Raw genomic sequence first — 19,098 nt, forward strand, 5'->3', positions numbered from 1 at the left:
TGCTTGAGACCTAGGAGACCCATCAGGGCAGAACTGCCCTCAGCAGAGCTGGTGATGGTTTCCCTTGAGAACAGCCTTTCCCATGAGGGATAAGGAACTGCAGAGATGCTGCCTACCTTGGCCAGGAGCACTGGGCCAGGGATGGTGGCATCTTGGGACCCTGGTCCCTGGCATCTCAGGCTGGTCTCCAAGGGTCACTGGTGACCTTTCAGGGGACAAAAGAAAAGGATCTTCACAGATAGTTGGCTGTACATAGGAAGGAGGCAGGGTCAGTGGCGAGGAGGAGATTTGAATAACCAGCATGTATTTCAAAGCCGTGGTTCTATCCCCCCTCTGGTCTTGCTTCCTTCTCCTCTTCACTCTGCAGCGCCTCCTGGTGGTGAGAGGGTGAATGCAGGGCTCAGGGTTTGGGGCCCAGGGCTGGGGGCTCAGGGTTTGGGGCCCAGGGCTGGGAGCTCAGAACTCTTGGGGCTGGCTTGATACCTGGCGACCCTCATCCAGCATCTCCATTGCTCTCTGATGCATTCTGGCACATTGCAGGTGAAGTGGATAGAGCATGGGATGCTTACTGGAATCGATGTAGTTCAGTGTGCTGGCCTTAAGAGTGTGAGTGGCACCAGTCAGTGTTCTCTTGGCATTTAAATATTAGTTGTAATCTTGGCTATCTCATGCATGTAAACATTCTGTGTGTGTGTGTAGTTTCCATCCTTAAATTCAACCAAGGTATTGTAAAAAAAAAAAAAAAAAAAAAAAAAAAAAAAAAAAAAGCAAGGCAGGCCTGGTGCGGTGGCTCACGCCTATAATCCTAGCACTTTGGGAGGCCAAGGCAGGGCAGATCAAGAGGTCAGAGATTGAGACCATCCTGGCCAACAGGGCGAAATATCATCTCTACTAAAAAATACCAAAAATTGTTGGGCGTGGTGGCGCGTGCCTGTAGTCGCAGCTACTCGGGAGGCTGAGGCAGGGGAATTGCTTGAACCCAGGAGGCGGAGGTTGCAGTGAGCTGGCACCACTGCACTCCAGCCTGGGCGACAGAGCAAGACTCCGTCTCAAAAAAGAAAAAAAAAAAAAAAAAAAGCAAGACAAAACTCTCTCCCTTTTCTAGAAAAGAGCATGCCTGTGTGTGTGGCTGGCTGCGTGCCTACAGTTCATGTGCCTATTTCCGTTTTTGCTGCCCAAAGCAATGGACTGTTGTGTCATCAGGAAGTCAAGAGACACCTGCATTCTCTGCTTGGTGGTTCAGTGTCTGGGACGATACTGTTTCGTCGTTACTCTAGAGCAGGGGTCAACAAACTGCTTATGCAAAGAACCAAGCAGCAAACATTTTTGGCTTTGTGGGCTACATAGGCTCTGTTAACAACCAGTCAACTCTTACTGTAGCACAAAAGTAGCCACAGACACTATGTGAACAAATAGATGTGGATGTGTTTGAATAAAACTTTATTTACAAAAGCAGGCAGTGTGCTGGCTTGGGCCTGAAGGGCCCTGGTTGGTCAGCCCCTGTGCCACATGCTCTTTCATGCCTTTCAAAATGATTATTTATTAAAATGTGTTCATTATCCTATTCTTGTCCTTTTTCTTGTTTAATAAAAGTGTTAACTGATTTTAAAAAGACATTTTTCTAAAAGTCTGTTGTTTTTTGTTTTCAACACAAGGTCTTACTCTGTCACCCAGGCTGGAGTGCCGTGGTGCAATCTCGGCTCACTCCAACCTCTGCCTCCCGGGTTCAGGTGATTCTCCTGCCTCAGCCTCCTGAGTAACTGGGATTACAGGCGCTCGCCACCATACTCATTTTTGGTAGAGATGGGGTTTTTCACCATGTTGGCCAGGCTGGTCTCAAACTCCCAATCTCAGGTGATCTGCCGGCCTTAGCCTCCCAAAGTGTGGGGATTACAGGCATGAGCCACGGTGCCCAGCATAAATGTTATTTTCAAAGGCAAGTGTGGTCAGTGTAGGCGGGAAGTGAAACATGTATGCATAAACACAGCTACTTCAAAGAGCAGCGCGGTCCTTCCTCAGGCCCCTGTCAGCTCCACTGCATCCCCAGTCCCTTCCTGTGCCTGCCCAACCTGTCCTCCATAGCCAGGGCCTCCCCACCCGGCCCCCTCCAGGCACCACCTTCCTCCATCCCTCCCGCCTGGCTCTGGGGTGCGAGTGGCCAGCGGCCCTGAACTCTTCTCCCTCTTCTCTTTTCAGACTTGATGCAAAGAGTGGGCTAAGTCTGTGCTGACCGTTGCCCTGGAAACTCTTTTGAACCTGTCTCTTTCCGTCCAAAGATTCCGAGTTCCTCCTACAGTTTGCAGCCTTTAGTACCCTGCCCCTCCCTCCCCTGCCCTCCCTTACTTGGTTGTCTTTGTTCCACGTTAAATGATCGTCGTGGGTTTGGAAAGCTGCGGCTTTCTGTACACCATGTTTTACTCCCCAAAGGATGTCTTTTAGAGTCCGCAGAGGCCCGCGTGAAGGGCCCACCAGCAGCTCCACCGCTTCGCCTTCCACAAGGAGAGCTAAAATGCCGGTTGCTAAGCAACATACACGCGCTGCTTCTTTCCACAGTGTAGGCTTAAAAAAAATCGCCGTAAACATTTTGCCATATGATCGAGTCACGCGTGGGGAGTCGCGGAAATACACAGGACAGGCAGTTTGCTATCACCGTGTTCTCTCTCAGTTCTGTCTTTGGTCTGTCGTCCTGGGGAATGTCACACGGAGACCCAGGGGACGTGCCTTCAGCTGCCTGCAGTGGGTTAACAAGACCACAGGGAACTTCAGAGTGCAGGCAGTCCTCATCATTTGCAGATTCTGTATTTGCACATTCACCTACTCACTGAAATGTACTTGTAACCCCAAAGTCAAGACAGTGGTTTCACAGCCATTCTCGGACAGAGGCAGAGCGGTGAAGACACTGAGTCACCAGATGCATGCGTTCCCCGCCGAGATGGAGCGCGCGAAGGTCTGCCCTCACGTTCGGCTCTCATACCGTGCACACAGGTCCTTTTTGCAGTCTCCTTAGTGCTGGTTTTCATATTTTTGTGCTCTCTGGTGGTGATTTTGCTGTAAACAGCCCCCAAGAATGGTGCTGATGTCCTATTTAGGGTCCCTAAGCACAAGAAGGCTGTGATGTGCCTTATGGAGAAAATCTATGTGTTAGATATGCTTCTTTCAGGCAGGAGCTACAGTGCTCATGGGGGGTCTCGTGTTAACGAATCAAAAATATGCACACCCAGAAAAAGGAAGAAGAAGTGCACAGGGCAGCCAGCTTGATGTCACTACATTACATCCTTTTATCCGGTCTTTGGTATGTTTTCTTCCTTCCCTTCCTTCCTTCCCTTCCTTCCTTCCCTTCCTTCCTCCTTTCCTTCCTTCCTTCCTTCCCTTCCTTCCTCCTTTCCTTCCTTCCTTCCTTTCCTTTCCTTCCTTCCTTTCCTTTCCTCTCCCTCCCTCCCTCCCTCCCTCCCTCCCTCCCTCCCTTCCTTCCTTCCTTCCTTCCTTTCTTTTTTTTTGAGATGGAGTCTTGCTCTGTCACCCAGGCTGGAGTGCAGTGGCACAATCTTGACTCACTGCAAGCTCCACTTCACAGGTTCAGTCCATTCTCCTGCCTCAGCCTCCCAAGTAGCTGGAACTGTAGGCGCCCGCCAGCACGCCCGGCTAATTTTTTTGTATTTTTAGTAGAGATGGGGTTTCATTATGTTAGCCAGGATGGTCTCGATCTCCTGACCTCATGATCCACCCACCTTGGCCTCCCAAAGTGCTGAGATTACAGGCGTGAGCCACCGCGCCCGGCCAGTCTTTGGTATGTTTTCTTGGGGACTTACACAGGGTCACGTGGAGATAGGGGCATGTGCCTTTGGCCCATCTGTATGTGAGACCACTCTGGAAAGTGCTAAGGTAACACCTATAGTACATGAGGAAGCGATGGAAGAGATAAAAAGTGATTGAATGTGTGGATTTATCAGATGTTGAGAAAGTATAATGCAATAGATAGCATTGGTGTGAGGCTAGACTCCAAAGAAATTTAATCATGTTACCAAAGGGCAGGAAAGTATTAAACCCTTCTTGGCTAGTGTTTTATTTTAGAGAAATACTGAATATAATTCATTATTTTGAAGAAACATATTAAACAAAGCATCTTATTAACAAGGTTATGTATTGACCCATTGAAGAAACTTTTATCATCAGAGGTTCACAGAAACCTAAACCATATATTAGGTTGGTGCAAAAGTAATTGAAATGGGCCGGACGCAGTGGCTCATACCTGTAATCCCAGCACTTTGGGAGGCCAAGGCGGGCAGATCACCTGTGGTCAGGAGTTTGACACCAGCCTGGCCAACATGGGTGAAACTCCATCTCTACTAAAAATACAAAAAATTAGCTGGGCATGGTGGCACACACCTGTAGTCCCAGCTACTCCAGAGGCTGAGGCAGGAGAATCACCTGAACCTGGGAGGCGGAGGATGCAGTGAGCCGAGATCGTGCCGTTGCACTCCAGCCTGGGTGACAGAGCAAGAATCTGTCTTAGGAAAAAAAAGAAAAAAAAAAAGTAATTGAAATGACAAAAACCATAATTACTTTTACACCAAACTATATTTCCCCTAAGAACAATGGCCCAGTATTTACAAAATCAGTGTTCACAAATATTTTATAGAACACCGCTACCATGAATAACAAGACATGACTCTGTATGATCACAACCCAACCGAGCAGAACTCGCCCTCCACTACTCATGTAAGACCTGACTGTACGACCACAACCCAACCGAGCCGAACTCACCCTCCACTACTCATGTAAGATCTGACTGTATGAACACAACCCAACTGAGCAGAACTCGCCCTCTACTACTCATGTAAGACCTGACTGTATGAACACAACCCAACCGAGCAGAACTCGCCCTCTACTACTCATGTAAGACCTGACTGTATGATCACAACCCAACCGAGCAGAACTCGCCCTCCACTACTCATGTAAAGACCTGACTGTATGAACACAACCCAACTGAGCAGACCTCGCCCTCCACTACTCATGTAAGACCTGACTGTATGAACACAACCCAACCGAGCAGAACTCACCCTCTACTACTCATGTAAGACCTGACTGTATGAACACAACCCAAATGAGCAGAACTCGCCCTCTACTACTCATGTAAGACCTGACTGTATGATCACAACCCAACCGAGCAGAACTCGCCCTCCACTACTCATGTAAAGACCTGACTGTATGAACACAACCCAACTGAGCAGAACTCGCCCTCCACTACTCATGTAAGACCTGACTGTATGAACCAACCCAACCGAGCAGAACTCGCCCTCCACTACTCACTCACTGTATGAAACAACCCCTGCAGAACTGTACTCATGTAAGAACACAACCCAACCGAGCAGAACTCGCCCTCCACTACTCATGTAAGACCTGACTGTATGAACACAACCCAACCGAGCAGAACTCGCCCTCCACTACTCATGTAAGACCTGACTGTATGAACACAACCCAACTGAGCAGAACTCGCCCTCCACTACTCATGTAAGACCTGACTGTATGATCACAACCCAGCTGAGCAGAACTCGCCCTCCACTACTCATGTAAGACCTGACTGTATGATCACAACCCAACCGAGCAGAACTCGCCCTCCACTACTCATGTAAAGACCTGACTGTGTATGAACACAACCCAACTGAGCAGAACTCGCCCTCCACTACTCATGTAAGACCTGACTGTATGATCACAACCCAGCCGAGCAGAACTCACCCTCCACTGCCCATATGGAAGACAGAGCCCAAGATGCATCCAGGTGCAGTGTCTCTGCAAAAAATGTATTCCAGGAATGGGGTCTGGCTTCCTCGTTGAGTGTGCTGTCCATGAATTTCTGCTAGATAGACAACATTTTGAAGGGATTTAAACGTTCACAGCTCTTGCTCCTCCTCTATACCCCGTACCTCACCACTTTCATCACTGGTCATTTTGCTGGAAGGGAAGCCCTGGTATATTCTTACATTGCTCTGGAACTGAGCCTTAGTGAGCCCAGCGTCTCCAAACTCACACCTTAATTGGTCCCCGATGGGAAGGAAAAGCTATTGCTCTTACCCCACAGTCTTCCCTCCCTGAGGCCAGAAGCAGGTCACGTAAGATGGTCTGCTCTCTGCTGACAGTGGCCTGAGTCTCCCTCAGTGTCTGCTGAGCTGGATCGTCCCTCTCCAGGGAGCTTTGCAGGGGCTGGATGATGAGACATGGACGTGGGACAAATTCCTCTCATCTGGCATCGCAGACACAGCATAGATATATGAGCACGCGGCATGGGAAATAGGCTTCCTCATCCTTCAGGATCAGGGAACGTGCCAGAGATGCAATGACATTTGGCAGCAGTTGAGAGAACGAGTGCTGATGATGAAATAAGCAGAGGCCTTTAAAGGCAGGGCAGGAAAAATGTTGGGACGAGTATAGGAATAGAAAAACAACCATTTTTCCAGGTCAGTTCAAAGACTTAGCAACGCTCCCTGCAAACCCCAGGGCCTCATTATCACCACTCAGGGCAGTGGCCCCACACAGCACCTGCAGAGTCCCCAGAGGAAGCCTTTCCATAGGAAGTGCTGCTTTCTGTTGTGGATTGAGTGACTGGCTGGGCCTCTCTCTCTGTTTCTCCCCTGGTCTTCAGGAATAGGAATGCCTTTTCTTTCACTGCTCCTAGGTGCAAATATGCGAGTTAAGGGACAATGCCAATAAAGTGGCCGCAGCTTCCTGGCTAAAGGAACTGTGCAGGTGTTAAAAACCCATAGATCTTCAATCCAGGCCCCTGGTAGGGAGACTCCTTTTTGTGTGGGATTGTTTGTGTGTGGGAACCCTGGAGAAAGGCCACACGTGCAGTTAGCATGCCGAGTCACCAGTCACAGAGCTGTTTCTCCAGATCCCGTCCTCTCGTTTCTATTCCCAGGCCTCATTATGTGTAATGTCATAGACACACACGCACAGGAACACCCATCACAGCCAGGACAGAAGCGCCAAGGGAGGTGCTTTGCATGAATCCCGTCCTGGAGTTAGAAGCACTTGCTCAGTGCTTGCCAACTACAAATGGCCCCATGCTGGAAAACGATGCTAATTAGTATGCCATTAAAAAGGGGGGGACCACCACCCACAACAAAATGGCCATGTGCAGGCCTGAAGCCCTGCCCTGAGGACCACAGGGAAGCATGGCCGCTAATGCAGCCTAATTCACTTTGTTTGGCAGAGAGAGCAAGCTCGCCATGTTGCTGCGGGAGTCTCTGGGGAACATGAACTGCCGTACCACCATGATCGCACACATCTCGGCCGCGGCCGGGAGCTACGCAGAGACCCTGTCCACCATCCAGATTGCATCGAGAGTCTTGAGGATGAAGAAAAAGAAGACGAAGGTAAGGAGTCACAGCGGGGTGTGGTGGATGAGGGAGTCTTTGGAGCTGTGCCCTGGAACGGAGTCAGAAAAAGCCAAATCAATGTTGCCAATCCCTCAGCATCAGGAGATGCGACTTGGAGCTGACAGCACGTGGCTCAGGGTCCACTTTGGGGCAGGGAAACCTTGGGGCTGATACAAAGTCATGTCCCCTCCCCACACCTGGTGCTGGCCCCGGTCACCCAGCCTGGACCCCTGACCGGAAGCACTTGGTCCGCTTTTAGATTATAAATGGATTGCTACCTCAAGAGGAAAAACACTGGAGGGATGGAAAATACTGTGTTTCTCATGCACTGCCTTGGTCCTGTGTAGATGGAGACTGTGTCCCTCACGGGGTTGGCGCCAGAGTATTCTCAGCTCCCTGCTCTCAGGGCCTCTCCCCTGCTGCATGTCCAGGAGTCATTTCCTGGCTGCTGCTTTTGTCCTGGCAGTCAGTGGTTCCTGGATGATACCGAGTCTGCTAGAAATCACTGGGCTCATTTTCTCAGGCGGAGGCCAAGCCAGGACAGTGGCAGGGTGACCAGTATTTGAGGAAACTGTCGTGATCGCGGCCACTCAGTGGCAGGGGCAGCTGCTGATGTGGGGGCCTTTTTTTCTCCTTCTCCGTTTTGTACCTTTTTTTTCTTTAAATAGTGCTTCCTAACCAGTGTTCCATGGCACAGGGTGCCAAACACTGGTGACCCAGCAGCCCTTAGCTGGTGAGGCGGGGCCTGGATGGTCACCTCCTTTCCTGAGCAGCTTCTGCTTCCCCAGTGTGCCACACAGGGCTTCCCCTTCCCAAATGCAGCAGTGATGTGAGACTGGGCGCACTGGCATGGCACCCCCTGAGTGGCCCACATGTGGGAGGTCAACCAGGGTGGCCGTCAGTAGCCCGCGTCCAGTCAGGGGCCTCCACCACCTGCCACACACAGCTGGGCTCCCGGGGAAACTGCCATGACAGGGTCGCCACGTTAACTGCTCTCTCTCTCACAGTACACATCCAGCTCCTCCGGCGGGGAGAGCTCCTGTGAAGAAGGCCGCATGCGCAGGCCCACCCAGCTGAGACCCTTCCACACCAGGGCCACGGTGGACCCCGACTTCCCCATCGCTCACCTGTCCAGCGACCCCGACTACTCCTCCAGCAGCGAGCAGTCCTGCGACACCGTCATCTACATCGGGCCCAACGGCACGGCCCTCTCTGACAAGGAGCTCACCGACAACGAGGGCCCCCCAGACTTTGTCCCTATTGTGCCAGCCCTGCAGAAGACCCGGGGCGACAGCCGGCCTGCAGAGGGAGGAGAGCCTGCAGCCGGCAAGTCAGAAAGGGACTGCCTGAAGTGCAACACGTTCGCTGAGCTGCAGGAGAGGCTGGACTGCATCGACGGCAGCGAGGAGCCCAGCAGGTTTTCTTTTGAAGAAGTGCCTGCTCAGTGTGGGCCAGAGCAGGCAAGCAGAGGCCCCCCGTTAAGCCAAGCAGCTGGGGCAAGCCCACTGTCTGAGTCTGATAAGGAAGATAATGGGTCCGAAGGTCAGCGGACCGACAGAGAAGGCCCAGAAATCCCAGCCTCCAAGATGCAGAGGAGTCACTCACCTGTGCCCACCGCAGCACCCGCCCATAGCCCCAGCCCGGCCTCGCCCAGGAGCATCCCAGGCAGCAGCAGCCAGCAGAGCACCTCTCCACTCGTGCAGAGCCGCAGCCTCCAGAGCAGCCGGGAGAGCCTGAACTCCTGCGGCTTCGTGGAAGGCAAGCCCAGGCCCATGGGCTCCCCCAGGCTGGGCATCGCCAGCCTGTCCAAGACCTCGGAGTACAAGCCACCCGGCTCTCCTTCCCAGAGATGCAAAGTCTACACCCAGAAGGGGGTCCTACCATCTCCCGCCCCGCTGCCTTCCTCGGGCAAGGATTCTGGCGTGGCGTCTAGTGAGTCCTTGCTGCAGCCCGAGGTGCGTACGCCCCCGGTTGGAATGAGCCCCCAGGTTTTGAAAAAGTCCATGTCTGCTGGGAGCGAAGGGTTCCCGGAAACTCCTGTCGATGATGAGCAGCAGGCAGCTACTCCTCCAGAGTCCGAGAAGGAGATCCTGAGCACCACGATGGTGACGGTGCAGCAGCCGCTGGAGCTGAACGGTGAGGATGAGCTGGTGTTCACGCTGGTGGAGGAGCTGACCATCAGCGGGGTCCTGGACAGCGGCCGCCCCGCCAGCATCATCAGCTTCAACAGCGACTGCTCTGTGCAGGCCCTGGCCTCGGGCTCGCGGCCCGTCAGCATCATCAGCAGCATCAGCGAGGACCTAGAGTGCTACTCCGGCATGGCCCCCGTCTCCGAGGTCAGCATCACACAGTTCTTGCCTCTCCCGAAGATGAGCCTGGAGGAGAAGGCCCAGGAGGCAGGGAGCAGACGCTCTTCCATCAGCTCCTGGCTGAGCGAGATGAGTGCGGGCAGTGAGGGGGAGCAGTCGTGCCACAGTTTCATAGCCCAGACGTGTTTTGGGCACGGGGAGGCAATGGCAGAACCCGCGTCCTCGGAGTTCGTCAGCGGCATCCAGAACAGCGCTGTGGTGTGCAGAGAGAGGCCCAAGGCCAGCCCCGACAACTTGCTCATCCCGTCTGAGATGGGAGATGACTCTTTCAACAAAGCAACCCTCATCAAAGGCTGCAAAATATCCACCCTGGGCAAGGCCATGGTCACCATCTCCAACACGGCCAATCTGAGCAGCTGTGAGGGGTACATCCCCATGAAGACCAACATCACGGTTTACCCCTGCATTGCCGTGAGTCCCCGGAACGTCCAAGAGCCCGAGGCCCCCACTGCCACCCCCAAAGCAGGCCCCATATTAGCCCAGTCCCAGGAGAGTAAGGAAAACAGTAGCAAGAAAGAGATGACATTTGAGGACCCCTGGCTGAAAAGAGAAGAGGAAGTAAAAAAAGAGAATGCTCATCCCAGCGAAGAAGGGATTAGGTGTGAGACTGCCACGGGCGCCTCGAACGCGGAGACCAGAGCTGAGCAGGAGCAGGACAGAAAGCCCAGCCCGGCCGACAGGCTCAGCAGCAGCAGCGGGGAGGTGTCGGCCTCCGCCGTCACTGACAACTTCAGGAGGGTCGTGGACGGGTGTGAGATGGCCCTGCCTGGTTTGGCCACCCAGAGCCCCATGCATCCCAACAAAAGCGTCAAGTCCAGCAGCCTTCCCAGGGCGTTTCAGAAGGCCAGCCGGCAGGAGGAGCCGGACAGCCTCTTCTACTACTGCGCTGCCGAGACCAACGGGGTGGGTGCAGCCTCGGGCGCCCAGCCCTCCAAGGCTACCCTGGAGAGGAAGGTGGCTTCCCCCAAGCACTGTGTCCTGGCTCGGCCCAAAGGGACTCCCCCGTTGCCCCCTGTCCGAAAGTCCAGCCTGGACCAGAAGAACCGGGCCAGCCCTCAGCACAGTGCCAGCAGCAGCGGCACCAGCAGCCCCCTGAACCAACCAGCCTCCTTCCTGGCGGGCCTCCCAGATGAGCCTGGCGGCAAGGCGAAGGACGCCAGCAGCAGCAGCAAGCTCTTCAGTGCCAAGCTGGAGCAGCTGGCCAGCAGAACCAACTCCCTGGGCAGGGCGACGGTCAGCCACTACGAATGCCTCTCCCTGGAGCGGGCCGAGAGCCTGTCCTCCGTGAGTTCCCGGCTGCACGCAGGCAAGGACAGCACCATGCCCCGCGCAGGGAGGAGCCTGGGCCGCAGCGCCGGGACCTCGCCCCCCAGCTCTGGGGCCTCCCCCAAGGCCAGCCAGTCCAAGATCTCCGCCGTGAGCAAGCTCCTCCTGACCAGCCCCAAGGCGCGCAGCCTGTCCACCTCCACCACCAAAACCCTCAGCTTCTCCACCAAGTCCCTGCCGCAGGCGGTGGGCCAGAGCTCCAGCTTGCCCCCCGGCGGGAAGCACATGTCCTGGTCCACGCAGTCCCTCAGCAGGAACCGGAGCTCAGGCCTGGCCTCCAAGCTTCCTCTGCGGGCCGTCAATGGGCGCATCTCGGAGCTGCTACAGGGTAGCGCGGGCGCCCGGGGCTTGCAGCTGCGGGCCGGGGCCGGGCCCGAGGCCGAGGAGCGCGGGGCGGCCCTGGCTGAGGACAAGCCCGCGGCCGCGCACCTGCTCCCGTCGCCCTACAGCAAGATCACGCCCCCGCGGAGGCCCCACCGCTGCAGCAGCGGCCACGGCAGCGACAACAGCAGCGTGCTGAGCGGGGAGCTCCCGCCGGCCATGGGGAAGACGGCCCTGTTCTACCACAGCGGCGGCAGCAGCGGCTACGAGAGCATGATGCGGGACAGCGAGGCCACCGGCAGCGCGTCCTCGGCGCAGGACTCCACGAGCGAGAACAGCAGCTCCGTGGGCGGCAGGTGCCGGAGCCTCAAGGCTCCGAAGAAACGTTCCAATCCAGGTAGGCGGCTGGGCACAGGGACGCGGGTGAGGAAGGGGGCGGGTGGGCGAGCTGCCCGAACCCCACTGCCAGGCTGTCCCGTGCCCGTGGGGAGAGGGCGTCCAGGCCTGGCCTCTCCTTTCCCACGGCCCGGCACCCTGCAGGGCTCCACCAGGACATCACCGCGGAGGGTTCCTCTGTGAGAAACTGCCCGACTGAGTGCCGTCATCAGCCTTAGGACCGTGAATCCCTTGGTGCTCAGCAGGGTGGAAAGGCGGGGGCCCTGATGCACACGGCAGCGTGACCCACACCTGCTCGCTATGGGGGAAGCCTGGCTCTTCTGCCTTCCGTTCCCTCACCCCGTGCCCCTCTGCTCCACAACCAAGGATCCTGTGGACTGTTCAGCGCCTGTTGAGGGATCAGGTGAGGGTACCCACCCTCATGACCTAGTGGCTTCAGATGCCCCTTGTGTGAGGTTGGTGGCCTCCAAGACTCTGGCAGCCTCTCAGAGATGTGGATAAAGCACAGTTTGTCCCTTTGAAAGTGCAATGGTCGAGGCCCCTCCTCCACCTCCACCCCAAACATACTTGTGGACAGTCACGTTTGCACACCTGCCACAGGGGCTGCCGTGCCCCCCCTCCACACTGCACATACCATGGTACCTGAAATGCATGATTTTGGAGACAGTCTTTGCCATTTCTCTCTTTTTTTTTTTTTTTTTTTTTTTTTTTTTTTTTTTTTTTTTGAGAGAGAGAGACTCACTCTATCGCCCAGGCTGGAGTGCGATGGTGTGATCTTGCCTCACTGCAACCTCTGCTTCCCATGTTCAAGCGATTCTCCTGCTTCAGCCTCCTGAGTAGCTGGGATGACAGGCATGCACCACCATGTCTGGCTACTTTTTCTATCTTTAGTAGAGACGAGGTTTCACCATGTTGGCCAGGCTGGTCTCAAACTCTTGACCTCAAGTGATTCACCCGTCTCAGCCTCCCAAAGTCCTGGGATTACAGGCATGAGCCACTACACCCAGGCAGTCTTTGCCATTTTTAAGAATCTCCTATCAAAAGGCACATACTCCAGAAGAGCTAATATATAAAGCCCACTGACTTGTTAATTAGAGTTTTGGGTGGCACGTGACAGTCAGTTATGATGGGCAAGGAGAAGAGGGCCCAGGTCACAGCTGGTGGCCCTGGAGGTCTTGGGGTAGGTGAAATGAAAGGATGGTAAGGAGAGAAAAAGACAGAGGCAAAAGGTACCAAGAACAACTGAAGCTACTTGAGAATTTTGCCTGGAATCATCTCTGCTCTTAAGTGGCTTCCAAAGAAATTGCCCCTGCTCATTCTTTAGTCTAAGGGCTTAAAAAAACGAAATGAAACTTACGCAGAGCCCCACATGCAATTCTATGCCTTGGCTGAAGCCAGGGCGGCCCGGGTTCCTGCCCTCCTGGCCTGTCCTCTGCCCTCTCACTGCCCTTCTGTGCAACACTAGGCTCTTCACACGCTCTCAGAAGCCAGGTCCCTGCAGGGATCAGTGCCCGCAGCATCTTTGGAAGTAAAAGATGGGGTGAGTGACAGATGTAGGGTCTCCGCTTTCCTACTGCTCCAGCAACTGCCCCACAGGCTTGTTCTGTCAGTCATAGGGTGGCTTCTTCCTGTTCTCCCATCACAGGCGAGCACAAACTCTGGAATGTTCCAACCCAAATGTAAGGGCTGTGGTCAGTGAACATTATAAAACAGTCATCTTCCTAGAATCAAAGAAATCCACCTTAAGGGACCATGTAGGTATGCAGATGTAGTTTTATGATATGGACAGCCCCATCTGCTCACCTCATCACAGATGACAGAGCTTGGCCATGGGGATGTTAGGCTGTAAGCATGGTAGGGAATCATCGTGGCTGTCAGTACCTTGACGTCTATTATTTGCCAGGTGGGGTTCTTCAGTCTTTGATGCTCTTTGACTCTGCTTCACTTCACCCCTCCATCGCAGAGACAGCACTTGGAGCAGAACCCCATTTAAGACAAGTCGAAAAGGCAGAGCCATTCCATGTAACGTAGCGGCTGCTGTGTCTTATGGCCAGGGCCAAGGGCTTGAAACGTATTGATAGTAGTAAAAATAACAAGCAGGAAAGCAGCTGCCGGCCTTCCCAGTACCTGGTTAATGAACACTTGTTATTCTAATCCACGCAGGCTTGGTCTTCAAAGTCCAGACGATGTGTGGCCACATGGCCACGTATGTTTCAGTGTCCCACAGTGCTTTCATGGACTCAAATTTACTGTCTTGTTTCTACCAGTCCATTTCATTATTTCCGTGGCTTTCACAGGGTTTTTTTTTTTTTTTTTTTTTTTTTTCAAGACTTTTATTTTTTGGTTTGGCGGTTACACTGGAGTGAAGAGGAAGAAAAAAAAGCTGCTTGACGAGCAGGCAGCAGGCTCCGCGTATGCCCTTGCTCTGGGCTAAGTGCTTTCATAAATGCTGTCCTCTAGGAGTCTCTGGTTAGGTAAGGCTATTGGAGGAAAACGGTGTAAAATTAAAATGCCAGGGCAGGTGCTAGAAATGGGATTTCACGTGGAGTGCCAAGAGAAGACCTTTGTCATGAGCTGCTGTAGATCCAGGCTCCATGATGGATGTGGCAGTGGAGACGTGCTCGTTTCAGGTTAGGTGACCTTGTCTTGCTTATTTATGATTATTATTAAGAGAAACGGTGGCTGTCAGACGTGATCAGCATAAATCAAGAGCAACTTCTTTAAGAGAAGCTATAAAACTCCTCCAAGGAGATTCCTAACTAGATGGCTGGAGTTCACAATTATGAGAGGCGTTGGAACCAGAGAGGGACATCTTTTGTCTGAGACGGCTTATTTCCTTAGTAAAAACGAACTGGAATGATGGGGAGAATAACCTGGACCTCTCTGATTCCTTCGTAGGATGTGTAACAGCAGGAACGACCAGACATCACAATGGTTCGTTCTTGTCTTCTCATTCTTGGAGGTCCCTGTTGCTGCGTGTGCACGGGATTGGGCTTGTTCCATCGGCCACAGCAGGGTGCAGTGAATTCAGTTAGAAAGCAGGAGACTTAGGATCTTGAGCTGTGTGACCTTTGGGGAATCACTGTCCTCTTTGAGCTTCAGTTTCCTCATATGCAAGTCAAACGAGAGGATTGGTAGATAATACCGTGGTCTCTGAGCTGCCCACATCATAGGAGACTATGCAGATAAGTGAAATAATATTGATGGTCATGTGATGTCTTTTCCTTAGAGCAATCTGTAGTCGGTGGGATTTATTTTCAGTTGTTAAACGTTGACCAGGTGTCTTCTGTGCTCTTAGAGCGTGGTGATGTGGAAGTTTCTGGTGTGTGGGTGGAGGTGGAGGCAGCCGGCACAGGGGACAAGGCCACCGTAAGAAGTTTGTCATCTAATTGGAGAGAAAGGGTGAAAAGCATGGAATAGAGAACAGTGAACTGAGTGCACTGCCAGATGCTGAGAGGGGAAGTGAAGACCCAAGTGGAGAGAGCATTTAGACAAAGCAGGATCCTGCAAAAGGCAGAGGCTGCAGAGAAACGTTGGGATTGAGCTTGGTCCGGGAAGGTGCTTACAGCGGGATAGGCAGAGAGGGTGCAGGGCACTGAGGCTGAGGCAGGAATGGGACCACAAGCTCCCAGCAGCAAGAGCCTGGCCTGTGGGCAACACAGTAAAAATAACTCAAGCAAGGGATAGTCCCAACAAGTAGAGCAAGACACTGGGAAACATAAGCCCAGATCGAGTCACACCTGGAACATCTGGGAACTACAAGAAGAACAGTACCCATTATTCTATATTCTACATAGTTCTATAAGAAGATACAATATATGATTGTAGGTGGCAGTGGGGAGTCATTGCAGGCTCTTGACCAACGAAGTGATAAGGTGAGAGAAATGATGTTGCTTTGATTGATAGATTTTCATTGCTCCATCCACAGTTCCTTGCCAGCCCCTCTATGGTCAGCACCATGAAATTGCGTATAGCCCAGAGCCAAGAATGAGCCCAGGTGGGGAGGGAATGTGTGTCCTGGCCAGTGCGCATGGCAGCAGCTGAGGGTGTCAATCCGTGATACACAGTTGATGCCATAATTGCACCAGCCGAGCCCCCTACCCTGAGCCCCCAATCCTCGCATTCCCCGGTCCCCATCATCCATTATATGTTATGTCAATTCTCTCGTCTTCCTCCAGTCCCTGACATTGCACCCTCATCCTGGTGTGTTACTTCCTCGGACTCTTTCCCTTGCTTTCCTTTTCTTGGACTGGATGGGGAAGTCTGACCGGTAGATGAGCGCCTTGGCCTGAATTGAATTCATTCCCACTGCAGGGAGGCTCGGCACCAGAAAAGCCCTGCAGGGAGGGAGGGAGGGTCTGCCTGAAGAGAAGCTCCACAGGGAGGCATGGTGCTCTGGAATGCCCCAGACCTTGACCTGTCTGGACGTGAGCAAGGCCTGTTCTACACTTGACTCAGCCTGCTTGGTGCTGAGCACTGGGCTGGTGTCGGTTACCATTGGATATTATTGATTGATTCATTGATGGGCTGGCTGCTTGGTTGGCAGTATAGTCCTAGAAGTTTGCTCATATTTTTTTTCCTGTGTATTTCTCGTATCTTGTTCTGCTGGTGGTGCTTTAAGTGCTGAGTCTAATCTGCTACTTTGTCATTCTAAGCATCAGACACTGCCTTTCTGTTGGTGCTGAGTCAACATTACTGACTGATGGGCCTGTCTTGTGAGTTGTGACTTGCACCTGTAGTGAATTGAGCTACCAGCTTCAGTTCCCAGAGTGCTGCACAAAAACTTGTGACTAATTGCTCCTCACCAAGGCCCGAGGGCACCGTGGTTTGCTCTGCCAACCTCTCGTGTTCATTTGGTTCTCAGGCACATCCTGGTTTTAAAAAATTCTAGCAGCACAGTGGTCACCGGCGTAATGAAAATCAGAGGAAGGCAAGCTGCTTGCTGTCAGAGTTCAGATTTCCAGAATGTTTCCAAGAGAACCAGCCTAGAGCCAGTTGAGAGTAGGTTCAGAATGAGAGCCTTCTTGATTACACAGTTGGGGAAAAAGCAGGAAAGTCATTGATTCTCTCAGACACCAAGGAAGCTCTTCAGATGAGAACCCCAAGGAGAGTAGGTGGCAGTGATGCTGTGAGGTGGCACTGCGGTCCTGGGTGCAGGGTTCAGAATCTCGGAGAATATGGGAGGAAGCCCGCGCCCGGCATCGAGGAGAGTTTGTGGCGCTGGGGAACCTACCTCTTTCTCATCCCTGGCACGCGAGCCATTTGCCTTTTCAGCTACAACACGACAGCAGGCCACACAGCCAGCATCATTCTTCATCACGGAGCTGGCTCCTTGCTGGTCAATAAAATCACATGTATTGATTCATGTTCTCTTTCTCTCTGCTCTGATATCTACAGTTCCTTTCAATATTAGTGCTTCGTGCTTTTTTGACTCACGGTCTTCCTAGTGCCCACACTTTGAGTCGGAATGCAGACAGTGGGTGATGGAGCAGAAAGCTATGCTGGAGGGCTCTTGGGGGCAGAAGCATATTCCCCAGGGAGAGCTGAGAGGCCTCAGCACTCAGAACGCCCATGCTTCCCGACACTTAACCTCAGCAGCAGCATCTGCAGACTCGTGTGGGGGCTTCTGTCTGGACTCCGGGATGTTGAGAGTAGAAGACCCAGTGTCAGCTTCTCACGTGGGCTGTCAGCGCTGCAGGTGATCCAGGAAGATGGACTGGGATGGGTCCGCGACCCCTCTTACTGCACGCAGCTGTCGGCCAGGCCTGGAACGGGAGGGGCGAGGGGTGGGCTCAGCCTCTGCTAGTGGGAGAGGTCCTGGTTGGAAGTTTCCTTGAAGTATCAGTGTTGACTTTCTCAGGTCAAATCTGGACCATTTCATGCAGTAAATCTATGTTGGCAGGTATCAGCCTAAGTGCTTTGAACATACTGCACTTGTACATGCCTGGACCGGATGCCAGGCTGATGAGCAGGGAGGGGTCGAGAAGCAGGAGGGAGCCCAGCCCACCAGCAGCAGCAGGAGGCTGGCCCTGGCCGTGTGCTCCCCGATCAGACAGGTGGCATCCAGTGGGGCACCGCACGACTCTCGCCAGGGTGGGGCTCCCCCTACACCTTTCTTAGAGCTGATGGTGACCTGACCCCACTCACAGCCTGGAAGGAGGGGATCCCTGGCAGAGACTGGGCTTGGCAGAAAGCCGGGCATCTGATTGAAAGGTGGAGATGCTGGAGCATGCAGAAAATCTAAGAACACTTATTTATATGGGGCCCCAGACCAAGGTCCTCGGGTCGGTCTTTGCCCAGGGATGGCATATCAGTACCATCGCTTCCTGTGCCCTTTCCAGTAACGTGAGGGCACCACTCTGCCCCTGAACTGCCTTCAGGGCACTTCCCTCCATTTCCTCAGCCTGACCACATTACCCCTGCCCCAGTACTTGGCTTACCCTCATCATCACCTAAGTGAGGCTCACATGCACCTCTGGAGGGAGACAGGTGCGGGGAGAGGGAGCCTCAGCTGGAGGTGCAGGAACGGAATCTCAATCCATTCACGGGGCTGATGTTCTGGTACCTAAATTCAGAAGTTTACAAAAATCCAAGACACTTGTTCATTTGTGTGCAGGAAGAAGGCATTCCTAGCCCCCAAACCACACCTAACCTGACAGTGGGCACTCACTTCCCACCTTGGGAGGGATCGATGTGGTGAGGAAGTTCCAGGTTGCTGGATGGCATGGAAAGGAGGCATTGGGAATTAGATACCTGCCAGGATATTTTTATGAAGCTGTTGTAGCCCAGGGAAATGTCACTCTCCAGGTGTTTTTACTTTCTCTACTCCCATCTCACATGGTGCCCTGGCATGGGTATTGGCAGGAGATGGAGTGGTAGCCAGGCTCTAAGATGGCCCCCATGGTCTCTGCCTTCACACCCTCCTGCATTTCCCAGAGCTGGTCTCTGTGTCGAGTGGGATGTGGCAGCGTGACGGTATGTCACTTTCATAAGCAGGTTATACAAGACGCTGCAGCTTCTGTGCTGGGTGCCCCTCGTGCTCTCTTGGGTCACTCCCTCTGGGGGAAGCCAGCTGCCATGTCACAAACAGTCCCATGCAGGAGAGGCCTGCGTGGCAGTGAACTAAAGCCTCCCGCCGTGATGACATGAGCGAGCTTAGAAACGGAAGCTGCAGCCTCAGTCAAGCCTTCAGATGAGTGCAGCCCCAGCTGACTCCTGAGAGGCCCTGAGAACCTGAGAACCACCTGGCGAAAACTACTCCCAGATTCCCACCCACAGGAATATGTGAGATGAATATTTGCTGTTTTTGC

General features: G+C 53.3%; 1 protein-coding gene and 1 long non-coding RNA gene across 2 annotated transcripts in view; one reads left to right on the forward strand and one right to left on the reverse strand.

Annotated features, from left to right (window-relative positions):
• Positions 1-19,098, forward strand: part of KIF26B (kinesin family member 26B) — a 561,163-nt gene that overhangs the window by 529,273 nt on the left and 12,792 nt on the right. Inside the window, 2 exon segments of the mRNA XM_050772633.1 lie at positions 7,211-7,373; positions 8,384-11,789. Of these exon segments, the coding sequence (XP_050628590.1) occupies positions 7,211-7,373; positions 8,384-11,789 (3,569 nt within the window).
• LOC126943740 (uncharacterized) lies at positions 3,677-5,076 on the reverse strand. Its single transcript, XR_007721839.1, has 3 exons — positions 4,997-5,076; positions 4,845-4,936; positions 3,677-4,726 (listed from the first exon to the last, which is right to left on the reverse strand). It is a non-coding gene; the product is annotated as an uncharacterized LOC126943740 (long non-coding RNA).

The sequence above is a fragment of the Macaca thibetana genome, chromosome 1 (genome assembly GCF_024542745.1).
Source record: "Macaca thibetana thibetana isolate TM-01 chromosome 1, ASM2454274v1, whole genome shotgun sequence".
Taxonomy (NCBI): Eukaryota; Metazoa; Chordata; class Mammalia; order Primates; family Cercopithecidae; genus Macaca; species Macaca thibetana.